Genomic DNA, 23,292 nt, shown 5'->3' with positions numbered 1-23,292 from the left:
ACTACATCATAAGGCCTTTCAGAAAAGCTTGAAAAACATAAATAAATGTCAGAGATAACCTATGATTTTTCATGAACGTTTTATATGCATTATAGAAGAAGCTTTGCTTCTGGCTGCATTGAGAAATGCAAAATAAATATCAGGAGGTAAGATTTCTTTACATTTTTTTTCATTATGTAGAACATGTGTACATTTTTGCAAGTTGGTAAGGAGATAATTATACAACCACAATTTTTGTGCTTCGTAAAACTGATAATGGGTTAAAATAAATATAGTATCATAATAGAATAAAGGGATATATATACATATGGAAGTCAGTCAGGACTTTTATTTTAGTCTAAATAAGCCTTCAGTTTTGTGTCTCTCTCACTGAGCTTTGTATAGTGTGGCCTTGTGTCATAGTGACTGATATTTGTCATTGTATGAGGAGTCAGAGAGCTGAATTATTGAAGGTGTGTGTTTCATCAAGGTCAAATTAAAGCAACACACTCATGTGCACACACACGCACACACACAGTCATTCACTATGACAAATTACTTCTGTAGAAAACATGGTTGGGATACAAAATCCAAAATGAAACATTGTATTGCTTCAGGGCTTTTTTTTTTTGCTTGTGCTCGTGTATGTGTATGTGTATGTGTATGTGTACGTGTATGTGTGTGTGTATGTGTATGTGTACGTGTATGTGTGTGTGTGTGTGTATGTGTACGTGTATGTGTGTGTGTATGTGTATGTGTACGTGTATGTGTGTGTGTGTGTGTATGTGTACGTGTATGTGTATGTGTGTGTGTATGTGTACGTGTATGTGTGTGTGTGTGTGTATGTGTACGTGTATGTGTGTGTGTATGTGTATGTGTACGTGTATGTGTGTGTGTGTGTGTATGTGTACGTGTATGTGTGTGTGTGTGTGTATGTGTACTTGTATGTGTGTGTGTATTTGTATGTGTATGTGTATGTGTGAGTTAACTCACTATATCATATTTCTCACTTTACTTCATCTCTGTCCACACTTGGATTGCAGAGCTAAGGTTAGCAGTCATGCTCACTTGGTTCAATCTGCAGGCTGCCAGAACAAGATGTTCTTCACTGAACAACTCAATTTTCAAGAAAAAGGATTGTACTTAGCACTGCTCTCTGTTTTTACTACAGCCGGCTCTCCCTCAATCCTGAACAAGGTCTCAGCACCTGTTAAGGAAAATAATGCCCACAAATTGATGCTGCCATGATGATATTGGACCATGGAATGATATTAGAAAGGTGATGCTCAGTTCCTGATTTCCTCCACACTCACCTTTGTTTCATCAGATCACATCTTTTATTCTGAGAGTTATTCAGTTGCTTTGAAAATGACCAGCAGGCCTCTGTGTGCCTTTTAGTGAAAAAAAAGCCTCTGTCATAAATATGATTGGTGGAGTGCTGAATTGATCTTTGCCCTTCTTTATGATTCTTTTCCACAGAGAAACTCTGCATCTCACTCATTGTGACCACTGTTGGTTTCCTGTGTGACAAAAGCCTTTCAACCCTGATTATTCAGTTTGGCAACCTGATTTAGGATGTCTGACAAGTTGAAACAAACATATATTTGTTTATAATGGCGTCCTATAAAGTACTACCTCTACAAGCTGCAGGAGGGAGAAACAGTATGCCCCATTTTAGGGTTTTCAAATCAGACCACACAGTCATACCTTTAACGAGGCGTAAAATCTTCATAAGGAGGTAGGAGGGGGCGCTGGATAGCGCATTATGCATAGCACTTTCAATTATTCATGCATTCATGATGTGTGTTCATGACCAAGATATGACATTTGTTACATCATGACCGTTATGCTCATGGACCCCATTTTGCCGGTTGTCTTGGTTATATGTAAACACAGCATATTATGACAAAGCTCCTCTGTTGAATAGCTTCAAAATGTATTGCTTTAGTCTAAGTCTGAACACTCTCACACCACCTCTTGTCCTGCACTGCCACCAGCTGTCCTCAACTGATGCTACAACTGCAGTCGCCGCTGTTGTGGCTCTTCCATAACACACTGTCCTCTCTTTCTTCTTCTTTTGTTGGCTCCAGGGCAGCTTAGACAGTATGACTCATGTGCTGTCCAGTGGTACAAGTTAGAGGAGAATCCTGTCCATACCAAATGTTTCTCAATTGTGTTTTTATATGATGAAGATTTTGTGATGTTTTAAATATTTTTGCAACTAAGAGCATTTTTTGAAGTCATCACAAGTGACACATTTACTACAGTGCGCTGGGCAAAGCTTCCACTACAAGTCTTGAGGAACTCACGGTGGCAGAGGCCCTGTACTACTGTAGAGTAGTTGAGAACATGCAAAGGGATATCCTAAAGGATTCAAAGAAGTGCTCAAAGGAAAGCCTGAAAAAGATCAGGGCCATAGAGGAAAACTATCACAAGATGTTCAACAGTTACATGACTCTGAAAAATAAAAAGGATGGACTGCAGAAAGAAATGAAGGAGCTTCAGAACATTTGAGATGCTCGCGATCCTTTGCAAAGGGAAAGTTACAAGTACTTCCTTCGCTGAAATTTGGAATCTCAAAATAGAAAAAGCTGAGAGGAAACAAAGTCTCCATCTGGACATTTTGCATGTCTTCGAAAAAAAATGTAAGGATTCTGGCAGGAAAAACACAGAGATGAGGCCAAAAAGGCTGGAGCCAAGTGTTTCAGGGGGATGAAAAAACAAAGCGATTGATCCAGCTGGGAAACACAACTCTGTAAGTCCCTGTGAAAGTGTTCTGGATGACATCTGTTTATCTTGTTTACCTTGTTTTATCTGTTCAGCCAGTCAGAAATCCTGAGCAGGTTTTCACTCAGGATTTCTCTATATATCTCTGCATAATTGTTCCTCCATCATGACAAATCTACCAAGTCCTGTCACAGAAAAGCATTTCCCAAATAATGATACTGTCATCACCACGCACGACTGTATGGATGGTATTAATGAAGGGATGCTCCGTACCTCATTCATAGTGACCTCAAGGCTCTTGGTGGTTTCCTGTCTGACCAAGAGCATTCATCCTTGATTGCCCAGGGACCTTTTATCTTTCCCAAACTTGCCCGTGTTACCCTTGTACATGCAGACAAATATAGATGACAGTAACATTAGAAAAATATGTGCCCTCTAGAGGTTGTGAGAGCAAATGCCTGGGAAGGGTAATTCATGTTGTGTTGTAAAATAATGTTTTTTATTCCGAACCATGTTACATTTCTAGCCCTAACCAACTACTTTTGGTTTCAAACCCCGACCAAGTGATGATACGGCCTAAAGTCAGTCAGGATGTGATAAAGTTTCATTGTAATGTGCTGTGTTACATTATGTGTACATACATGGTATAATGCCATGGTATAATGTGTACATTAAACCATATAATGTGTACATTATACCATGGCAACCTATAAGTTGCCATGTGGATGATGTAACTGTTGTAAAAACATTCTACTTTGGCTCAGATCATGATAGCGTTTTTAATTGTACAGAAGTAATGTTTTTGTCTGAACCCAACTAGAAGGTAAGAAAAGTGCTTTAGTAAAGTGTTGCAGTACCACTGACTGGATGTATGCTGGTCTTGATCTCATGTTTCACAAAGGCTCATGGCTCAATACTCCACCCCATCACCCCTCAAAGCAGACATAAGAAGTCAGTTAGCTGTAACAATGTTCCTCCATTTAAGAATGATGGAGCATGCTGTGTGTCAGGGCTATTTAACTGCTGCAGAAATGTTGATGTTTACTTCCCTAGATCTGTGTAATTACATACGACTGCCACACAGATCTGCAAAGAAGCCATGGCCTAGTTTTCACCCATACAAACAACTAATCACAGGGACGTTTTCTAGGACTGCGTTGGACTGCAAGCTAAATGTAGAAATAAAACTGTATCCTTGTAAAAAGTGATATGATATAAAAGCTTTTTAAGAGTGGAAAGAGTCAGTGGAGTCAGTTTTTGCTTAGAAAATAAAAAAATTAAGCATACAACATCTTATCTGTGGATAAGATATGAGGAAACAAATCAAAACAATAAATAATTCCTGATATAGTTTCACAGTAATAAATACAGTGCAAAAAGATGAATATATTACAACTGGTATCAGCTGGTGATTTTGACAAGAATAAAAGAACCATTTGGATGTTTCAGCCGCATTGCAACTTCATTTAGCTGTGTAAAGGATATTGCTTTTTTGCACCTTCCTTGTTACATATAGAACACTGGTGTGGTTTAGAGCTGACAGGAAGAAGGTGTCTTTGCAGAAGTGTCACTCAAAAAAATTAACAGGAAGTTAAAAACTGTAAGAGGGTGTTGCTTAGCCATACCATTTTAAGATGTTGCAGTAGCAGCATCTTAAATGACTTGGCAGAACAAACCACTTTTAAATTTTTGGTTACTGTTCAGTTTAAATAATTCAATGAGTACTCATATATCGACACAGCCTGAGCACACCAATGGGGGAGGGAAAGACTCTTTGGTGTATCCCAGCTGTCTCTGATAAAAGTAAAGCTACTAGGTGGAAAATTAGGCATATGGTGGTGGTGATCCTCACCATGGCTCTGCACAAAATCAAGGGTGAACTGACTGTAGTTAGACCTACTCCTGAAACTTCAGTTCTCTGAGTAGGTGTGAAGTCCATCATCCTGTACAGTGAGGCCCTGGCTCCTCACAAAATGAATCCATGTTGTGTAACTCCAGTAAGTACCTGAGCATGCAGACTGTAACAACAGTGGTACAAGAGTGTAAATTTGGCACTTCACTTCACAAAGTACAAATCTAGTTCTCAGTGCTGGTGTGCAGTCAGATCTGTGGTTGTATCTTATTTCAGCTTCACTCTTCACAAGATTATCTCCATTTTTCTTTTCTCTTTGCACATATTGCCCATGTTCTCCATATTCCGGTATCCAAAGAAGATGCATTTCTGTGTTAAAAGCAGAATAGTTAGCTAGCTAGCTGCTAGTCCAAGACTAATATATTGTAGTGGGTCTGTTATAATGCCCCAGTGATAGAAGTGGCGTTGTGTGGCTCACATTATATAATCAATCCAAGTGCATCATGGAACTTTGATTTTATATCTACGCTAATGATCCTAAACCAGCACTAAAGATCAGCCTTTTAACAAACAGCTATTGTTTCAAATATTTTGCATGTTACAATCAAATCTATCAATTAACTTTGCTCAGACTTTAAAGCAACACTAAAGAAACTTCAAATCTATGTAGTTCTGACTTTTTTTATGTACAATGACTTTTGTCAAATACATTCTGTGGTGGGTGGGGCTGCACGGTGGTGTGGTGGTTAACACTGTCTTTTTACAGCAAGAGGGTTCCTGTTTGAATCCTGGCTGGGGCCTTTCTGTGTGAAGTTTGCACGTTCTACCCATGTATGTGTGGGTTCTCTCTGGGCACTACCCAGAGGCTGAGTTACAGCAGTTCACGATGGTTTCCTGCCCCTCACCACTTATTTTGCTTCATGATCTCTTGATATTTTTGTAGGCTTTTGATGGCATCTTTCTGGCTGTATCAACATGATAATTAAAAAAATTCTGGGTATGGCTTTACACTTATGGGCTAACTCTGAGATTTCTTTTTATGACAGGGGTGTTACATTCCACACTTGTTGGGGGAGCCAAAGAGCAAAAAAAAATGTTCTCGTGTTACTTTAAACTGGATATTATTTTGGAATAGAATCACACCTACTTTGATGCCTGTGATATCTTGGACCTCAGCCATGCGGAAAATGTCATATGTGTTCATAGACAAGATTCAGATACTGAACCTTGAATGGACAATCAGGAAACATTTCAAATAAAACATTACATGTGACAGGGGCATAAAGTTATTTATCTAATGTACAATCTTAGATAGACCCAACATTCACTTAAAACCTTATTCATATCATACATTGTCTATATTTCAGTGCTCTTAGGTTGGCAAAATCTGTGTGCAGATAAACATATATAATGCAATGAACACGCACACACACACACACATGCACACACACTCACACGCATGCACACAACCAGACATGCACACTCACACACACACACACACTCACACACACTCACATTGCAAATTTGTATGAGGAGCTTCCACATCAAACGTGTAATTTTCTACAGTGCTTTTGTTCCCTTTAAAGGTATATTTTGTAAGTTTTGCTCTTCAACAATCATCACCACAAGGAGTCAGATTAAGTGTACATTTCCATTTCTTTTTATTAAAAGCAAGATTACTGTAATGGTCTTTTAACCGGACATCCCAAAAAGAGCATTAAACATCTGCAGCTCATCCAGAACGCTGCTGCTAGAGTTTTAACCAGGACTAAGAGATCTGAACATATCACACTAGTTTTAAAATCTTTAAAATTCCAGTCAGTCACAGAATAGATTTTAAAAGCCAACTGATGTTTTACAAATCCCTGAAAGGTTTAGGCCCAAAATACATCTGTGATATGTTCAGAGAATATAAACCTAGCAGAGCTCTTAGATCTAAGGACTCAGGTCAGCTGGTCCAGTCCAAAGTCCAGAAGCAGCATTTAGCTGTTATGCTACAAACAAGTGGAACAAACTGCCAGTGGAGCTTAAACTGTCACCAAATGTAGACATTTTTTAATCCAGGTTAAAAACTGTTTTCACTTTTCTCAAGTGTCCTATACATGAAATCTGCACAGTATCTTTTAACTTATCTAAACTGTTGTTTGTTTTTATTAATTTTAATTATTTTATTTTTTTCTATTTATATTCTTTTACATATTTTAATGCTTTTTTCCACTCCCTGCTGCAATGCTTTTATTTTATGTAAAGCACTTTGAATTGTTTTGCACATGAAATATGCTATACAAATAAATTTGGCTTTTGACTTTTTGACTTTTGAACAAAACCACAATACAAGAGGAAAAAGAAAAAGGCGTACATCATAATCTTGGGAAGTATGGGCTTAATTCTATCGTATTTCATAAATTAGGCAGCCCTAATCATTTATTTCCTTTCTCTATCTTACAATTTTGGTGTTCTTTTGAAATGATCTGACTAAAACAGCATCTTAAGATCAAATAATCAAAGATTTGCCATATCAACTATAGCTGAAAAATTAATTATCTCCCAGCCTGAAATAGATCAGAAATCATCAGTGATATCAAAGATTATTAATTACTTTATAGCAAGACAAGATGCCACCAAGCAGCACTTCAGTGTTAAACACTTCTCACACATCTCTTGTAGTTTCCAGTGGCCCACTTTCATTTCCATCAACATGTTTTGATTAAGGCTATGGATGCCCTCAAATGTTTTATGTATTCATATTTTTATCCTGTTCTGTCAACCCTTGTCTTGTCATCGCACGGCTTTTCATTTCCTCTTAGTATTGGCGCTCTAGGCTTTACACAGGAAGTATCAATTCTGCCCTGCCCTGCTGCTCGTCTCTCAGTTTTATTCTCCCCCACACAAACAAAGTGTGAGCATTGCCTCACCCACAGCGGAGGAAGTGGTGTTTGAACCAAGACTGATCCACCTCAGCAAGAAGTTACTATCCATCTCTGGCACTTCTCGTCTGTTTCTGCAGCATTTCTTAAGCAGTTCATTTGCCCCTCACCTGCTGCTGAGCACCAACATGAGCGTACGGAAGCTGAGTGAGTATCACCAGTGTTTGTGTGAGTCTGTGTCTGAGGCAGTGACTGTTTTTTTCCTTTCAAGGGCTATTGTGATGTGCAAAAATCAAGCCTGTTACTTTACCGTCTTTGTTTCTGTTAAAAGGTTAATACGGTGTGGGGAAAAGTTTGCACTCAAACAAATTTGAAGTAGCAAAATGCAAATTGTTTTTTTCAAGCACTGAGTGTGAAGTTCCTTACTGCCTCCCAAAACAGCCACAGAGATAACCGAGCACAAAGACACATGTCTTCAAATACAATTACCTCATAGCTGAAAATAGATAGTTTCACTGGTTGACTGCTTCTACTCCTTCACACAACATGAGCTCTGTAAAAGACATTTTGTTGAAACAGCTGCGAGGAAAGACACAGATGTGTTTGCTGAATAAATTTTGTATTCAGCAAAAATGGAAACAAATTATATCCTCAGCTCCTAATGATTAAAAAGGGTAATTAAAAGGAAGGGTGTTGTAATTTGATGGCAAACTTTACTCGATCCCAACTATTTTTAGTGGTATCAAATCCTATATTCCTATTAAACAGTCACAAGTTGATAGATCATACTATTAACAGGGCAACAGAGGTGAGGTAAGTCTTTCATCCACTGAAAATCAAATACTGCTGGCATCTGCTTTGTGGGACACTGGTGGGATGAGCTTTCTACCTCTCCTTTAACTTTTGAGTGGTTTAGAAGATACTTTACAAATTAAAAAAAAAAGTGAAAAACAACATTTGCTTCATAGAATAGCAATAGAAATAACAAAAGATATAAAGTAACAGAGGATGAAAACTAAAATCTCTTGTGTTGTGATTAAATGAACAACATACTGCAAACATCACAACATACCGACTCAACCAACCTCTCAAACTCTTCCCCTTCCAAGGTTTCAAATGGTTTGGCAGCCTAACCAACCTCTCTTTTCGCCGCTCCACTGAGAAATCAAAGTCTTCCAAGTCGAAGTCAGGATCGAGATGTGAACCTGAACTTGACGGCGAATGTATCGCCACAGCAAGCCTAAGTCCAGTTGCTGAGACAACGATGGATGACATGGAGGCCATGCGTCCTCGCACTGCCAGCTATATCCGTTCTAGCGAGGGCTACAGTCATGTGGGCACACTGCCTCGGCTACTAATGAGGAGGAGGGACAAGAGTAATAAAGGTAAAGCATCAGAAGTTCTGATGAAATTACATTACTGAAGTCTGGCAGTTACCCTTCACAGAGATTTGGGGAAACAAATTGTGTCCTCCCATCAGTTTTGAAATATTGAATTCCTCTGAATTTCAAATTTTCTGTCTGCCTTCACCTGTTTTCTTCTACTTGGCATCTTATTATTCCTTTCTTCCCCAGGATGCCCCAGTAGCAATAAAAAGAGTAAAGACAAGAGTGGCATCACCAGAAGTCAAAGCCAGAGACCTGCAGGAGAACAAGCTCATGCGGCTGTGAGAGTCAGAGACATCTCATTCAAGGTGGCTGAGGATAAAGCAGCTGTTACAGCGGACACTGCAGGTGCCACCACTAAGCTCAGCCCCGACTCTCCAACTGATCCCAAGACACAGCCTGAACCCTCAGGGGAAAGTAATGTACCAAACACAGAAAACATCCTTCGTGAACCCACTGCTGCAAATGAGGAGATGTCACCCTCTGGTGGCAGGAGCACAACGCTCCGGTCAGAAGAAGCAGTTGTCTTGAATCACAAATCCATGAATGAGACTTCATTGGTTCCTTTTAACGAGAACAGAGATGAATCTCATGAAGATTATGGGTCTGGGTCGAAGCCTCTCTCTGAACCAAATATGGAAGCACGGAACAAAGAGCTGAAAGAGGGAGGAGTAGAATCTGACAGGTAACTACTCTTCTTACAATATTTGAATTGTAATTTTTCTCTTTTTGTCTGAAATAGTAAATGCATAGATGCACAACTTAGGTAAGCTAATCGTATGTCACATTTGTCTGGCATGAATTGAAACCTTTGATTGTTTGAGGTAATCTTGCTTTTTGTTTGTATTTCAAGTTTCATATTAGTTTCAAACTGTGGCCTCTAGGGGGAGACACGAATCCAACATAGGTCTGTCAAGAAAATATGTTTATGGCTCAGAAAAAAACATCTTATATACCTTATCTGGGCTACATTGTTTAGTTTACTGAGTGGACCTCTGGTATTCTGATCATTGGATCATTGAGAAACATAAGGATTTACTTTTGATGTTAGAATTCTATAAGTATATGTCTTCATATTTCATATAACAATAAGTACAATGCATTTTATAGAGAGGCCATGAAACTAAATTGTATAGTTTTGTGGGAACCAACTCATTTCCAAGTATATCAATCAATATATGAGATAACAGTGAATGATATCATTCATGATTTGTATCATTATCACATACCAAATAAACTACCCACATTTTGCATAGATGTGTAGTTAAGTCAATGGTTTACTAATATTGCTTGATCAGCGAGGTCCAGCGCAGCAGTGTTCTGTGCAGTTGCCAGGAGGTGCAAATCTGCTGGTTTCAAGGCTCAAAATCTCTGAACGATTCACTTTGAGCTGACTTTTCTCTGGACAAAACTTGTCTTAGACCAATGAGGTAAAGTGAGATTATAATGGGATTCGTTTCTCTCATTTTTTAATGCAGCAGGTAACTTAGATTTCTTCTTTTGATCAGATATTGCTGGAAATCTGCTGCTCTGTCCCTGCTTAGATGATTTTCCATCAACCGAAATGAGCTTTATGTGTCCTTATTGTGTGCATTTTTTTCTGTGCTGTAGCTTATTTATCAATATGGTAAGAAGTTGGAGAATATGAGGGGTAAACGCAACCCCCTTACCCACAGCCCCCTTCAGACGAGCAGATTGTATTTCCTCACAGTTTTCCCATGACATGCCAAGGGCTCTGTGCCCCCAGTGCCCCACGCTTAACTGCAGAGTGCATGTATCGTGTTACACGGTGTGTATGTGTATGCGTAAATGTAGTCTGTAGCTGTGCTGTCATGCAAGGCCTTGAATGTGTGAGCGTGGAGCATCAGCCCATTAGTTCAGCTAAGGGATCGTGGGAAAATAAGCTCTATAGTATACTCCAGGTTACGTATGGACACATCAAAGAGCACTCCTTCCACTGTCCATCTAATCATAAATCACACGTCTGTCTGTCTATTCACAGGGTGGCTTTTCATGTCTTTGCGTGAGATTCCTTGGAAAACCCTTTTAGCTGCTTGACACACAGTGTTGGCGCTGCTAAAGTTTCCCTCTGAAATTAAATTCTGCTGATAAATTTCTGGGATAATAAGCTCAGCTGGCAGAAAGATGTTTTGGTCTTTAGCCTCAAAGTTTGCCACTGTGTTTTTTAATTAGCGTAATACTGTGTGCAGCAAGGGTCCTCCGTTGGTCGGATCCTTTCACCAACGCCTTCATAGTCTTTAAAGGCTGCAGCCCCTGAATTAGGACACAGCTATTGTCTTTTAATTTCAAGAACAAGTGGTTTATAACAAAAGATTCCTTGCCTATGTGCCATGCTGTAACACTGTTTTTCTACAATATCCCAGAAGGGAAAAAACTGTAAAAGACTAGAATAGGCTTTTAATATAGTTCACAGCCACTCATAGGCAGGATAGTTTGAGGTTTAATGAATGATATTCAATTGGTTTCGACTATCAATTTGTGCAGCTATGTGACAACATCCCATACATTACACCTTAATTTCCCAGAGGGAACCTCCTGAGGGATCAATAAAGTTCTATCTATCTATCTATTAGCTTTGATCTCCTGGGTTATTCACTATTTGCGTCCCTTGTCAAAATTGCAGTTGTTGTGAGTATCCAAGAGAATGAAGGAGGATCTGATTTTTCAAAAGTATAAATTAAAGACACATTTCTTTAACAATATGAGCAAGATTGTTGTAATATTTCCATCTATTATAGTTTCAAATAACACATGAAAGGGTGACCTGTAAGATCGGTAAATTGCACAGTATGACCCTCTTTGACAAGTTAACACCCCTTTAAGCCAGATAAGAGTGCTTTAGTTCTTGTTTGGGGGATTTTAACCCAATCTTCCAGCAACAGTTTATTAAAATTATTGGGTTTTCCTGCATGCACTACTCTTTTAAAATCTACTCAAAATTTTCAATGATGTTGATGTCCGGAGAGCATGGAGTTAAAGCCAAAAATTATGCAGCTTTTTATGTATATATGTAGAGACCAGTAGTAATTAAAAATGGCAACAGACAATACGCACATCTAGAATGCCAATCTGACTTAGTAGAATATTACTTTTCCGTTTTCTTTTCAAAGCACACTCGTGCTTTTTTCTCATTCTTTATGCATAGATGCTGATGTTATCAGTGTAAAGGATGGGGGCAAATGTTTTATATATACATTTATGCACTAGATTTTTAATCATTGAAGAACAGAAGCAGCTTGGGAAGGCAGAGTAAAACCTCTGCACTGTGGGATCTATTAACATTCCCCAGCCCATTGCTATGATGGGACCCTTTGATCTGACCTCTCTGTAGTTGTGTGTAACTCAGCTTTGCTCAGGGCCCTTTGAGATTAATCTCGCAATTGGGAGTTGCACTGATTGATCTTAAAACTTGTCTGAGAGTGTAATTAGCTCTTTTGCTTGCTCTTCCTCCATGTTACAAAGCTGTACAGCCACACCCGTAGCACAGCTAACAGGACTACACCACAGCAGGGTTTTGACACATGATCGGAATCCATCAAGAGAGATTTGGGAGCCCAAGTCTGTATTCAGCAACCTGAGATGCTCAGTGTAGTTATTTTAATTTTTCTCCAATAGGCTGAGCTCCTTCTGTGTTTACCTACTTGAAAGCCTCTTATGGACAGCCATGGGAATACAGGCATCTTTTTTGATTTGTTCTAACATGCACCTGTTACAAAAGATCAAACACAAAAGCACAATGTGTGTATATCAAATCCCATACACAATTTGAAGTTATAAGTTTTTTTTCTCTTATGTTGCATTGCCCAACACTTTGTCGTTTTTTCACATTCACTCACTTTTGTTTCTGTCTTTTCAGCCACGTGGAGCCAGCTGAGAACCAAGCAGAATACGTTCAGGTTAGTCTGCTCTGTTAAATCTGTATTCATCTTATGTTGAATGATTCTTAGCGTGTGAATTGCTGTCACTTTGAGGTGAAAATGACTGGCTAAATGGCTGAGTAAACATAACACTCTTCCCTGCCTATTATATTAAGACATTTTACTTTGTCATTTAATTGTTTTATGTGTTAGTTGGAATTTTTGGCCTGAAAACTCTTTGGTGGTGACATGTTGGAATTACGTCCTCTCTCTGATATTATTGAATTAGACTATTAATACTAGTGCTCAGACGTAATTCCAACTGATTATTAGCCCTTAGTCTTCTCACAGCTTTGCACATTTCAGCAGACTCACTCTGCATTAAGCCTAATTCAGCTTGCCATTTAGCTAATTGAATTTTCAGTTAGGCAGCACAAATGTCAGCACTGCGCATCTAGTAAGCAGCCTGTCCTGCAACCAGCAGGTGGGGCCATTTGCCCCATGCAGTAAACTTCTTCAAGATCAAGCTGTTTTGTGACATTGGAGATGTATAGCAAGGTTTCATGCATCCTGTTTGCACATGCAAACAAACACTTCAGGTAAGATCAAAAGTGGGAAGTGAGAAGAAGACAGTGAAGCTAAAACAGGAAAGCAGGCAGAAGAGAGACATAAAGGGAAAGTTAACAGTTGAGAGCGTAATGATCTGTTTTTGTATTGATTAGTCCTTACAGGCGAGGTGGTACAAGCCCTCTCTTATGACCCTGACCCATATTCCTTCTGTATAACATGTGTCAAACCTCCCCTAGCCACAGCAAATTGACTGCACTTAGATACCACCATCAGGACCGTGACAAGTGTGCCATTTCAGTGGAGGGTTATTTATCATAAAAGTTACAATAATAAATCATTTGAATGCATTACCACGTTCATCTTTATGTCACTATCTTGTTATATAAGAACATAAATGATGTTTAAAAAGTGCTTATTTGCCTTTTCAGCTACCTAAACAGCAACTGCACATGGCTGATGTGACATGACAAGTAACTGACAGAAGTACAGTAAAATGACTCTGTTATCAGTCAGCCAAACAACTCTACTTCTGGGGGTGCTGATTTTACAAAACGTGCAGATAGAAACGAGACTTAGACGATATGAAAAAATATACGATGAAATTTTGCCATCACTTCATAAACCTGGTTATCTTGCCATATATGTTGGCTGCTGTATCAAAACATTTGCAGTTTTCCCAGAAGGTTAATGTTTTATTTAAGTACACATTTTTGTTGCGCAAATCAAACCATCTTGGCAATGTGAAACAGATATCCGAAGGCGGATCCACTTTCAAAAAGACTCTCAAAAATCTAGCCCCAGGGCCTCAGCCCAAGAATACTGTTGGACTGTGTTTTAGTTCCTTTATTCATATTGTTTTTTCTTTTAGACTTACAGTTTTGTTCTCATTTGCTGGTTGGTTAGATTTAGGTAGCAAAAATACTTGATGAGGGTTGGGAAAATATTGTTCATTGTTATTGTTAGAGAGCATTAAAGTAGCTGGATCCATACCATCAGACAATAGTCAGTGGGTTATAGGAGCATTTGTAGCATTACTTAAGTGTGTATTTAAGAAAATAATGTTATTATGACTTTAATATCACTAATAAACAAGTCTGGCCTTACTACCAATATTTATAATTTCACTTAGAGTGTCTCAATAAAATAAATTTTAAAAAGAGCTTGCTTTTTTCAGCATTGGCAACCCAGCTAATCTACTTTTTTCCCTTTAGTTTAAAAGCTTCTGTATGTTTTCTTACCCACACCCTCACCACAACAGTCCCTCCAGCCACCACCCACCTCTCCATCCACTCCCTGAGAGCTGCCAGCAGTTCATCCATCCCCTTCCATTTCTCTGAAACATTTATGACAGCTGATGTTTAAATCAGGAGTCAACCTCAGTTAGCCCTGTTATAATGGGAAAGTCCAGGCCAGTGAGTTTCCTTCAGTTTTTCACATGTACACTCTCACACACGTGGTTACAGTCACATACATACATGAGATGAAAATGAGACATATAGAAGAATATGATCTAAAACTTTGAAAAGACGATTGGCAGTCAGTTAGAATAGCCCCAAAACATTCAACATAATCTCCACAGCTTTACTAAAAGATGTGCATCCCTCAGTTTTCATGGGGACAAACTGTCAGTAAAACAAAATACTGTTTTCATCACTTCTTGGTTGACTCATCTGTCTCAGTCTCACTGTTTTTGTAAAGTGTGTGTGACATTTATGTGTATGGTTTCTTATTTTATGACTGTGTGCATCTATTTTTGTCAGCAGCCCAGCCTAGCTTTGTCTCCTGCCCTGTTTAGTGGTTTGGTTGTACTTTGATGGGAGGGGAAGGAGGGGGATGTGAAACAGCTTGGTTCATACAAGGTTTATTAACATATGTCTGGGTCTCACAATGCTGCTCTGTAAAAATCTGTGTGTGTGTGTGTCAGTATGTGTGTGCAGGGGCTCAGCTGTGTATCAGTGTGTTACTGCATGTTTGATTATGCGAATGGTTTAAATTTCCAAAATCTGTATGCGTCTGTATAGTGCTTGATTAAATCAAAGCAGCACCCTGTGGGGGCATATACGCATGTGCGTGTGCCTATTATAGTAGACAGAATTAATGTTGCTCCTCTATAAATAAGAGAGGCGGTAAAATTATGTGCGAGAGCAACACACCTCTGAAAAGTCATTAGTTACTGATCCTTCTCCCTGCAAACAGACTGACAAAACACACTGTGCAGACATGTCTAAAAAACACAATCTTTATGTGGGTTATTTAATCAATATTAGCATTTTTGCTAGCAAATAGAAAAGAAGAAAGACATGAGCCCTGTTCATCCCTGGACAGCTCTTCATCTATTATTAAGATGCACCTCCATGTGCATCTTGTATGACCACTAATAACTGGAACTCATTTTCCGTATTGCCAATCAGCACTGACATGGCTCAGTAGACTGCTGATCCATTACTTCTGAGTATCTCCAAGTCAAATCCAGACTCTCCCTGATGCCTTAATACAGCTGCAACCAAGATTGATGAACTGTAGTTAAACCTAAGGCTACATAATCACCCATTTTAAAGTGTTGTGTTTTAACTTGCCCAGTTGGGCAACCCGTTTGAACAAAAATAATTAATAATACTGGCTGCAGGTACCTGATCCTGGACAGGGCTCTGCCTGATGGCCCAATGATGCAGATGAGCACACCGACAGCTGAAGGCACCACACACATTTAGCTGTTTATCTTACAGTGTCCTCTGTACATGTGCTGTAGATCAGCATCTACAGTGACCATTATCCCAGTCCACATGGTCATAACAAATTGTCAGCTATGCAGCCATCTGCAAAAAGCTTTCCTCTAATGTCACCCAGATCATCCATAATTCTTGTGCGTTTACAAGTGTGCAACGTTTAACAAAGTTTTAACTTTGTTGTTTCTCAGTGGCTGGAGACATATCAGTTAAGTGGACGACTTATGTAGTATAGAGACAACTGAGCTGGCATACAGTTCTCTGTCTGAATGATGCCTTTGACCTAAAAGCTAACATCATCTAGATTGGCATGCTGACACCGACAAGTGGTTTGGCGATAATAGCCGGGTTTCCACTGCCATTGTTGATTCGCATTTAGAAACATGAGTAAGAATAACTTTGCGTCTGTGAATAACATTTGCCCTAACAAAGAATAAAATGACATGACCCAACAGCTGTTCCTGATCCGAGCCGGCAAACAGTTTACTCATGCAACTGACCAAAAACCTCCCAGATATTTCTAATGTTGCCAAAGATGAAAGTAACTCCTAAGGAAGACGAATATCCTATTTCCTCTTCTCAGTGGTTGTTTTTATCCTATCAGGGTTTGTTCCAGTTAGAGCAACTACCTCCTCAACTAAATTGCAGCAGCGAGCAGCGTAGATAATACTCTCACCCTTTGGTGACACTTAATTGCCCAGTTCATTCACCTCGAACCAGTCAATGGAGAAGTGTCTGATTCTCATTTCTTATTTGGTGTTTTTCAAAGATTGCATCAGATTTGCTTCACGAGTGAATGGAACCCCTGCTAATGTGTTACTGCTTAAAGTTGACTTTTGCCAGGTGGCACTACACACAATGGACAAACAAAGCTGTTACTTATTAGTTTTTATGGCTTTTAGTAATACAATTGTGGACAAAAAGAAGTGGAAAAATTGAATCTTTTTGCCCATTGATAATGAAAAGGTCTTTAATTGGGGCTACTTTTATCATGTTCACAACCTTCAACCTCAAGTATAACCACTGAGTTAAATCGACACCTCTCAGACTCTCATCTTAAACCTTAGCTATTTCCTGCAAGTTTTTCATATTCTTGGATGTTTCTATTATTTAGCCCATTTCTTCAAGGTCACCATGCCACTAAGCACCATATAAAGGAAAGAATTATGACACATTCATCTCTCTTACACACTTCTTTATTCATGCTAAAAACGTGTCCAGTTGCCACAGCAACACATTTGTGAAAGGTTTAGTCATTTGAATGTGTTTAAAGCAAGACAGCTGATTTTAAATTGCACTATTTTACACCTAAAGCTGAATTTTTCAACACTTCTGTGTGGACAAAGTCTCAGCTGTCTCAAGGCCTCTTTTTTTTCTCGGTATCATTTTTGTAGGCCGATGTTTCAAACAGGCTTTGACATACGTATCTGTGGTTCTATACGGATTAACCAGTAGGTGAATAAGGTCCACCCTGATCCCCCCACTGGTTAAACAGTATGTGTGTGAAAACACACTGACAATAATCAGAGACACACCCTCATACATACATAAATCATTAACTGCACCCCTCTAACCCCCAGCGGAGCCTAGTCTTTGTTTTTAGGCACATGCACAAATGTGCACACATTGACACAGTTACAGATGTGTTTGCTCAAATAATCTTGATCTACCCTCAGTGTATCTTTTTCATCTCACACACACGTACACGTCCGCACGTTCAGATCCCTTTCCTCTCACACTCACACTCCATCTATCTAATGTGTGTCTTCATCTCACATCCAGACACACTTTCATTAGAGGGATGCTGACAGGCACATGCAGGGATTCTCCATTGTCCCCCTATCAGCCTGCGGGATGAGGATCACTAATTAATATTTAACTGAAGACCGCCTCCAAGCAGGGGAGGAGATGTGGAGATAGAGGACTAGAAGGAGGGGAAAGTGGAGGGATGGCCATGGATGAGAAGGGAAGGGCAGAGGAGAGAACAGAGACAGGGATCAGAGAGAAGAGGAGGCTGGAGGAAGAAGGTTAGGCTATTGATCAGAGGGATAAGAAGGCAAGAGATGAGAGGAAGAGTAGAGTGATAAGAATGGCTGGAGAAAGCCTGAATTTGATTGAGCGCAGAGAGAGGGAGAGGAGAAATGGAGGAGTAGTAAAAAGAGAAAGGACAGCTTCAATAAATGCATGATAGAACAAAGAAGCAGGTTTTGTTGCAACATGAAAATGCTGCAGCTCCCGACACCAGCCTCTCAATATCTGTTTGGCTTATTGAAATTCATCGGAGGACGCAAAATGACATTTACAAGCAAACTTTCAGCGTATTTTACTTCAAGACAACAAAAAGTCGCACTCCCTTAAACACGGTTCTTCCACTTTCGTGAATCAACATTAAAAAAAAAGGAGCCCAAAAGGCTCACATCACTGTTGTAGGCAGAATATAATAAAAGTACAATGCATTGTCCCATGCAGAGAGGGGATCCAGTGGCTTTGTTATACTGCGGGGCGCTTGTGGCTGGCATGGTTTGGGTCTGGCAAACTTAGGGTCACAGCAAATCAGATTTGCTTTGAGTGATTACCTTTATCATAGGACGAAACATTTCTATCTTAACGGCCTAAGTGGTCTGTCCCAGTGCACCAGCCATAGACCACAAGGGGTCACTGAATGGTTTGATGAGTATTGAAATTATGTGAATAATGTGCTATATGGCTTTCACAGTCACCAAATCTCAACCCCAAAGGAACACTCAAGGGAGTTTTTAGACTGCGCTCTCCACCAAGATCATGAAAACAGTAAATGAGGGAATATCTTCTGGACGAATGATATTCCAACCCTCTGTTGGAGTTCCAGAGGTTTTTAGAATCAATGCCAAGTGCCACTGAGGTTGGTTTAATTTTCTCTGATCCATCTTCATACCTAAATGATAGAATAGGCTCTTGGTTATTGGCTCCTAAAATGAGATACTGCATATGAGCGTTTGCAGAAACAGAGAGCTTCTCACAGTTTTGACCACATGTTAGAAAGGCAACTGTTATGTTTTCTGCATGTTACAAGGTTCACACAGTTGTACTGTTTTGTTGTTTTTCTCAAAAGGTTGGTATTCGCACAGGGAGTTTTGGAGGGTGTGTGTGTGTGTGTGGAGCAGCTGCTGTATGTAACACACTGTAGGCTATGTTTTGATTGTTTTGTCATGGTATTATGGAGGATTGAGAGAAGGAGAGTACAGAGCCCCGAGAGATTATTTGTGACCCCACTGTGTAATCTGTCTAATCCGGCACTGGATGGTTTGAGATTACATATAAAAGAGAGGCTGTAGATAATGAATCTATCCAGTGTTTCGTAGGCCCTTATCTGCACCCCCCGCCTCTCTTTTTTTTTCTTTTGACCTACTAGCATGCATTCAAGAGGCCGATTAGAAAAGCGACCACTGGCATCATCTGATGCGATATGTGTTTGTATTCGTGGGGTGCATTGAGAAACTCAGATGACACAGTGGGTAGAGGCAGGCCATTCTTCCTTTTTTTTCGTGACTGAGTGCATTGCATCTCTGGCCCCGTCCCTCTCTTACGTTGTGTCTCGCTGCAGTGGTGCAGACCCGACTAAGTGCACTGTCAGAATTTTGGATGCTGTCAAGGCACTCTGCCTGCGTTGCCATGGTGAAGCGTCCTCAATGATGTCACTCGGCAAGGCCTCTGGAGACAGAGCCCCACCCCTCCTGACATCTCCCTGCCGCTATGTGTGTTTGTGTGTGTCTCTATGTGAAATGGGCCGGTGAAAATCACACCCTGTTATCCTTGAAACACCTGCCTCTGTGTTTCGGCTTATAATGAGCTGTCTAGCTGCAGTCTGCGTGGCTTTTTAGAGACACATCATTATATTCAGCTACGCATACACACCCCACACACACCCACACACAGATATATAGCATTTCTGTCAACATTTCAACACAACAACCAAATCCTCTAGAGCACCTGCTACAGTCATAGTAGTATGTATGTGGCAAAATGTAGGAGGACTAAAAGGTGAGAATATGCACTGGGCAGCTCCCCTGTTGTGGTTCTTTCATGGCAAAAGAAAGGTTAAATTCCTTTTGAGGGCTGCACACGTCCTCTGTTTCTCTCCTATAACCTAATCTTCTTCATTCATCATCTCATCTTTTAATTTTCTTTCTCCCCTCCCATCTTTTCCCCACTTTCCCAGTGTTTCACAACCTCCGTCGTCCCCCTCTTCCCCCCAGTCGCTTGTCAGCATTGTCTCAGAGCCGAAGCTGGGGGGTCATCGGGTGGGTGGGTGGGGCCTCTGCCCGCATTTCGACAGCACTCCTCTCAGCTTGTGCCTGTAAGCATTCAAGCCCCCACCTCTCCTCCCCCTCCCTATCCCTCCCTCCCTCCCTCTGGTCCACCCTCCCCCTACCCACACTCCTTTCATCAGCAAGCAATGAGGTAATCCCTAGCAGCCGCGTGAAGTGCAGCAAGTGCGGAGAGGGGGAGAGAGGAGCGAGAGCAGAAGCGAGGAAGATGTCAGGAGCTGTATCATCTCTCGCTGTTATCACTGCCAGCTGTTAGCGGCTCGCTCGTGGGTAATAGCTGATGTTGCTACCGGCATCCGCCTGCAAGCTGTGGCTGAGGTGTTAGCTGTTTAGCTCGCAGCTTGCTTTTACTTAGAGTGGTGGCACAATGTTGAGGGGCTGGTAGTCAGGCAGGGGTGGGACAGGCTTAGCCCAGAGGCTGGTGTTCAGACCGGACACCCCGGGTGGGGGAGAGAGAGCAGGACGCAGGCAAGAGAAGACGAGGGAGCGGGGAAGTAGCGGAAAGAAGAGGAAGAACAAGGTAGCAGGGGAAGGTGTGTGCCCACCATGACGGAGAGGTGTAGTCTGTGGAGTGCCCTGTCGGCTGCAGCATGCTGCTTCTACCGGGGGTCCTTCATGCAGGTGCAGGTGAGTGGTTCATGTGCACGAGCTTCCACCTCCAACCATAGGCATCCTTTAAACCCACACGCTATACAAGTTTCTTTATGCGCATTCAACTACACATGTGTATGTGTGTGTGTGTGGGGGGGTGTGGGTTAGTGCTTGTGTGTGTCCGTGGGAGGTTTGTCCACTGCTGGCTCCTCTTCTGTCCCAGCAGCCGCTAACGGATGATATCATAGAGTCTGTAAAGTACTTGGGTTTTGGATGGACTGTGTGAAAACACTGTGTGTAGAGATTTAGAGGGAGAGGGGAGGTGAGGGCTCCAGGAGTTTGTGTGCGCGCGCGCGTGTGTGTGTGTGTGTGTACGCGCGTGGGACAGAAAGCACAGGAGTAAGTGTTTGTAATTTGTTTGGTTGTGTTTGAGAGTTGTAGAAAGTGCTTGAAGGGCACAGTAAAGAGTGGGACACTGTATCCCACAGTATCAGCTTTACTTTGGTCTAATTCTGGCTCGATGCCTGAAACCTAATATCTGACCTTATACTTGCACAGAATGACACATACAGTGTGATTTGTGCGTTTTTACCTGTGTACACTTCATGGCTTTTGTCTGTTTAAAGCTTGGGGAAAAGCTTTCAGAAAGAAATGTGTGTGGATGATAATGGATTATATTTGTAATTGTAATGAACAAGATTGATGCTGAGCTTTGTTTAGAATAGAATCCTGTTTTTAAAAAAATGTTGTAATGTCCCATCTCATCTCTGGCAGCAGAACATTTCGTCTTTGTCTCAACTGTCTTCGCCCTGGATTCCTTTGGTCGCTTTCTGTTCTTGAAACAAACGTCTTCTTCACAGAAATGCTCTCTTGGCTCAAGGTTTTTGGAGTCATCTGCTTTTGTTTCGAGGAAAGTGTTTCAAAGCTCGGCGTAATGAAGTTATTGTAATTCAATCTGCCACGGGGTTCCTGTGTTGTGGTGCTTGTGGTAGAGCTGTGTGTGTCTGAGAGAGTGGGGTGTGAAATAATTACCCATCGCTGAATTGTAAGAGTTAAGTGGGAGCCTTTCGAGGGGAAGGGAAAAAAAAGTGACTGAATTCACAGCAACTTGAGTTTGTTTACTAAGAGCGTGATTTTGTCTAAAGACTGATATTGATTCTGCAATCCATTCTAATTAAACCTAGCCCATCAAGCACAACACCGTGTGTCATGTAACCCAAATACTGTTTGCTTTCAAGAAGAGCTTTAATCATTACTCGCTTTGCCATTCAATGCCATGTTGGTTGGTGTTCTAAGCCTGCAGGGGAGAATCGTCTCGCACAATATCTACACTCGTGGTACTTTTTCTTAAGACTGTTGCAGTGAGTCTGATGTTCAGTTTTCCTTTAAGTGATATAAAGAAACAAACAGACAAGTAAATGGATAACAACTAACACCCACATCGTGTGTAAAGGCAGTTGCAATCTCTACCTGTCTGGAACCAGAAAATCCTCCCCTACTTGGGTTTGAAGCTTGTTATTTAAACTGTGATACATTTTGATGAGAATTGCATGTTTGCTTGGGTGTGTTTTTTTTTTTTGTTTTTTTTTAGTCATTTAAGTCATATTTACAAGGTAATTAAAGTGTTATTACCACAACTAAGGTGGTGCTTTTTAGGCTTGTCACAAAAACGCCTTTAAGCCAACACGATGACCAAAGCAATGGCAGGGTTTGCTCTTTCATTATAAGATTATGGTGCTGTGTCTAAGACGTTTATCTATTTATTTATTTTTCACAGCACTGAATAAAAATTAACAGAAAAAAAACCCCCAAAACAACAGAAAAGTGCTATGTTTTAATTTCTAGAGGCGCTAGTTCTGTCCTCTCACCAGACCAGGTGTTGCTTGGTCATGTTGACGGCTCTTTTGAACCTTTTTGAATATCGCTATGATTGTATGGTTACGGTATGTTCATACCTTTTTTTTATTGAGCGCAGAAGAATTAAAAATCAATCGCTTTTTGAGAGACGGTACTTTCTATTTGTGTATTATAAGTACGTTATTACGTATGGATGGATGGATGGAAGTGAGTTATTATGTGTATTGCCCTTATACCAATAGCATGAAATGCTCCTGAAATGATATAGCTTATCGCAGTTCCTTTTGAGTCAACGCATCCGAATATCATTCTTATTTACCGCTCATCAATCTTTAATGAGCTGTCAGCCACCTTTCAGATATGATGATAAAAGTGTATCCCAGATATGTAAACCTAAAGGTTACCATCGACCTGGTGTGTGACAGTGTCGGAGTAATTACTCGGCGTCTCTCTCTGCCGTCTGTGCTTTCCTAAACGACTGCACAGTGTTCCGTTCATGCTGGCTTCTACTTTGAGTTTCCATTAGTGTCTAAAAGAAAATCTGCTTGCTTTA

At 40.5% G+C, this 23,292-nt stretch overlaps 1 protein-coding gene across 3 annotated transcripts in view; it reads left to right on the top strand.

Annotated features, from left to right (window-relative positions):
* Window positions 1-7,451: 7,451 nt before the first annotated feature.
* sh2d3ca (SH2 domain containing 3Ca) overlaps window positions 7,452-23,292 on the top strand; it is a 50,111-nt gene continuing 34,270 nt past the window's right edge. For 2 of the 3 annotated variants that reach the window (XM_072372000.1, XM_072371998.1), the window contains exons 1-4: window positions 7,452-7,632; window positions 8,535-8,810; window positions 9,000-9,495; window positions 12,688-12,727. In XM_072372000.1, the coding sequence (XP_072228101.1) occupies window positions 7,614-7,632; window positions 8,535-8,810; window positions 9,000-9,495; window positions 12,688-12,727 (831 nt within the window). In that variant the 5' untranslated portion in view covers window positions 7,452-7,613. Of the gene's footprint in view, window positions 7,633-8,534; window positions 8,811-8,999; window positions 9,496-12,687; window positions 12,728-20,424; window positions 20,919-23,292 lie in introns of those variants that run through there. The other variant, XM_072372001.1, reaches the window with a different exon arrangement.

This window comes from Leuresthes tenuis, unplaced genomic scaffold (assembly GCF_036924035.1).
Source record: "Leuresthes tenuis unplaced genomic scaffold, fLeuTen1.0.hap1 SCAF_19, whole genome shotgun sequence".
Taxonomy (NCBI): Eukaryota; Metazoa; Chordata; class Actinopteri; order Atheriniformes; family Atherinopsidae; genus Leuresthes; species Leuresthes tenuis.
This window is presented reverse-complemented; position numbering and strand designations above follow the sequence as displayed.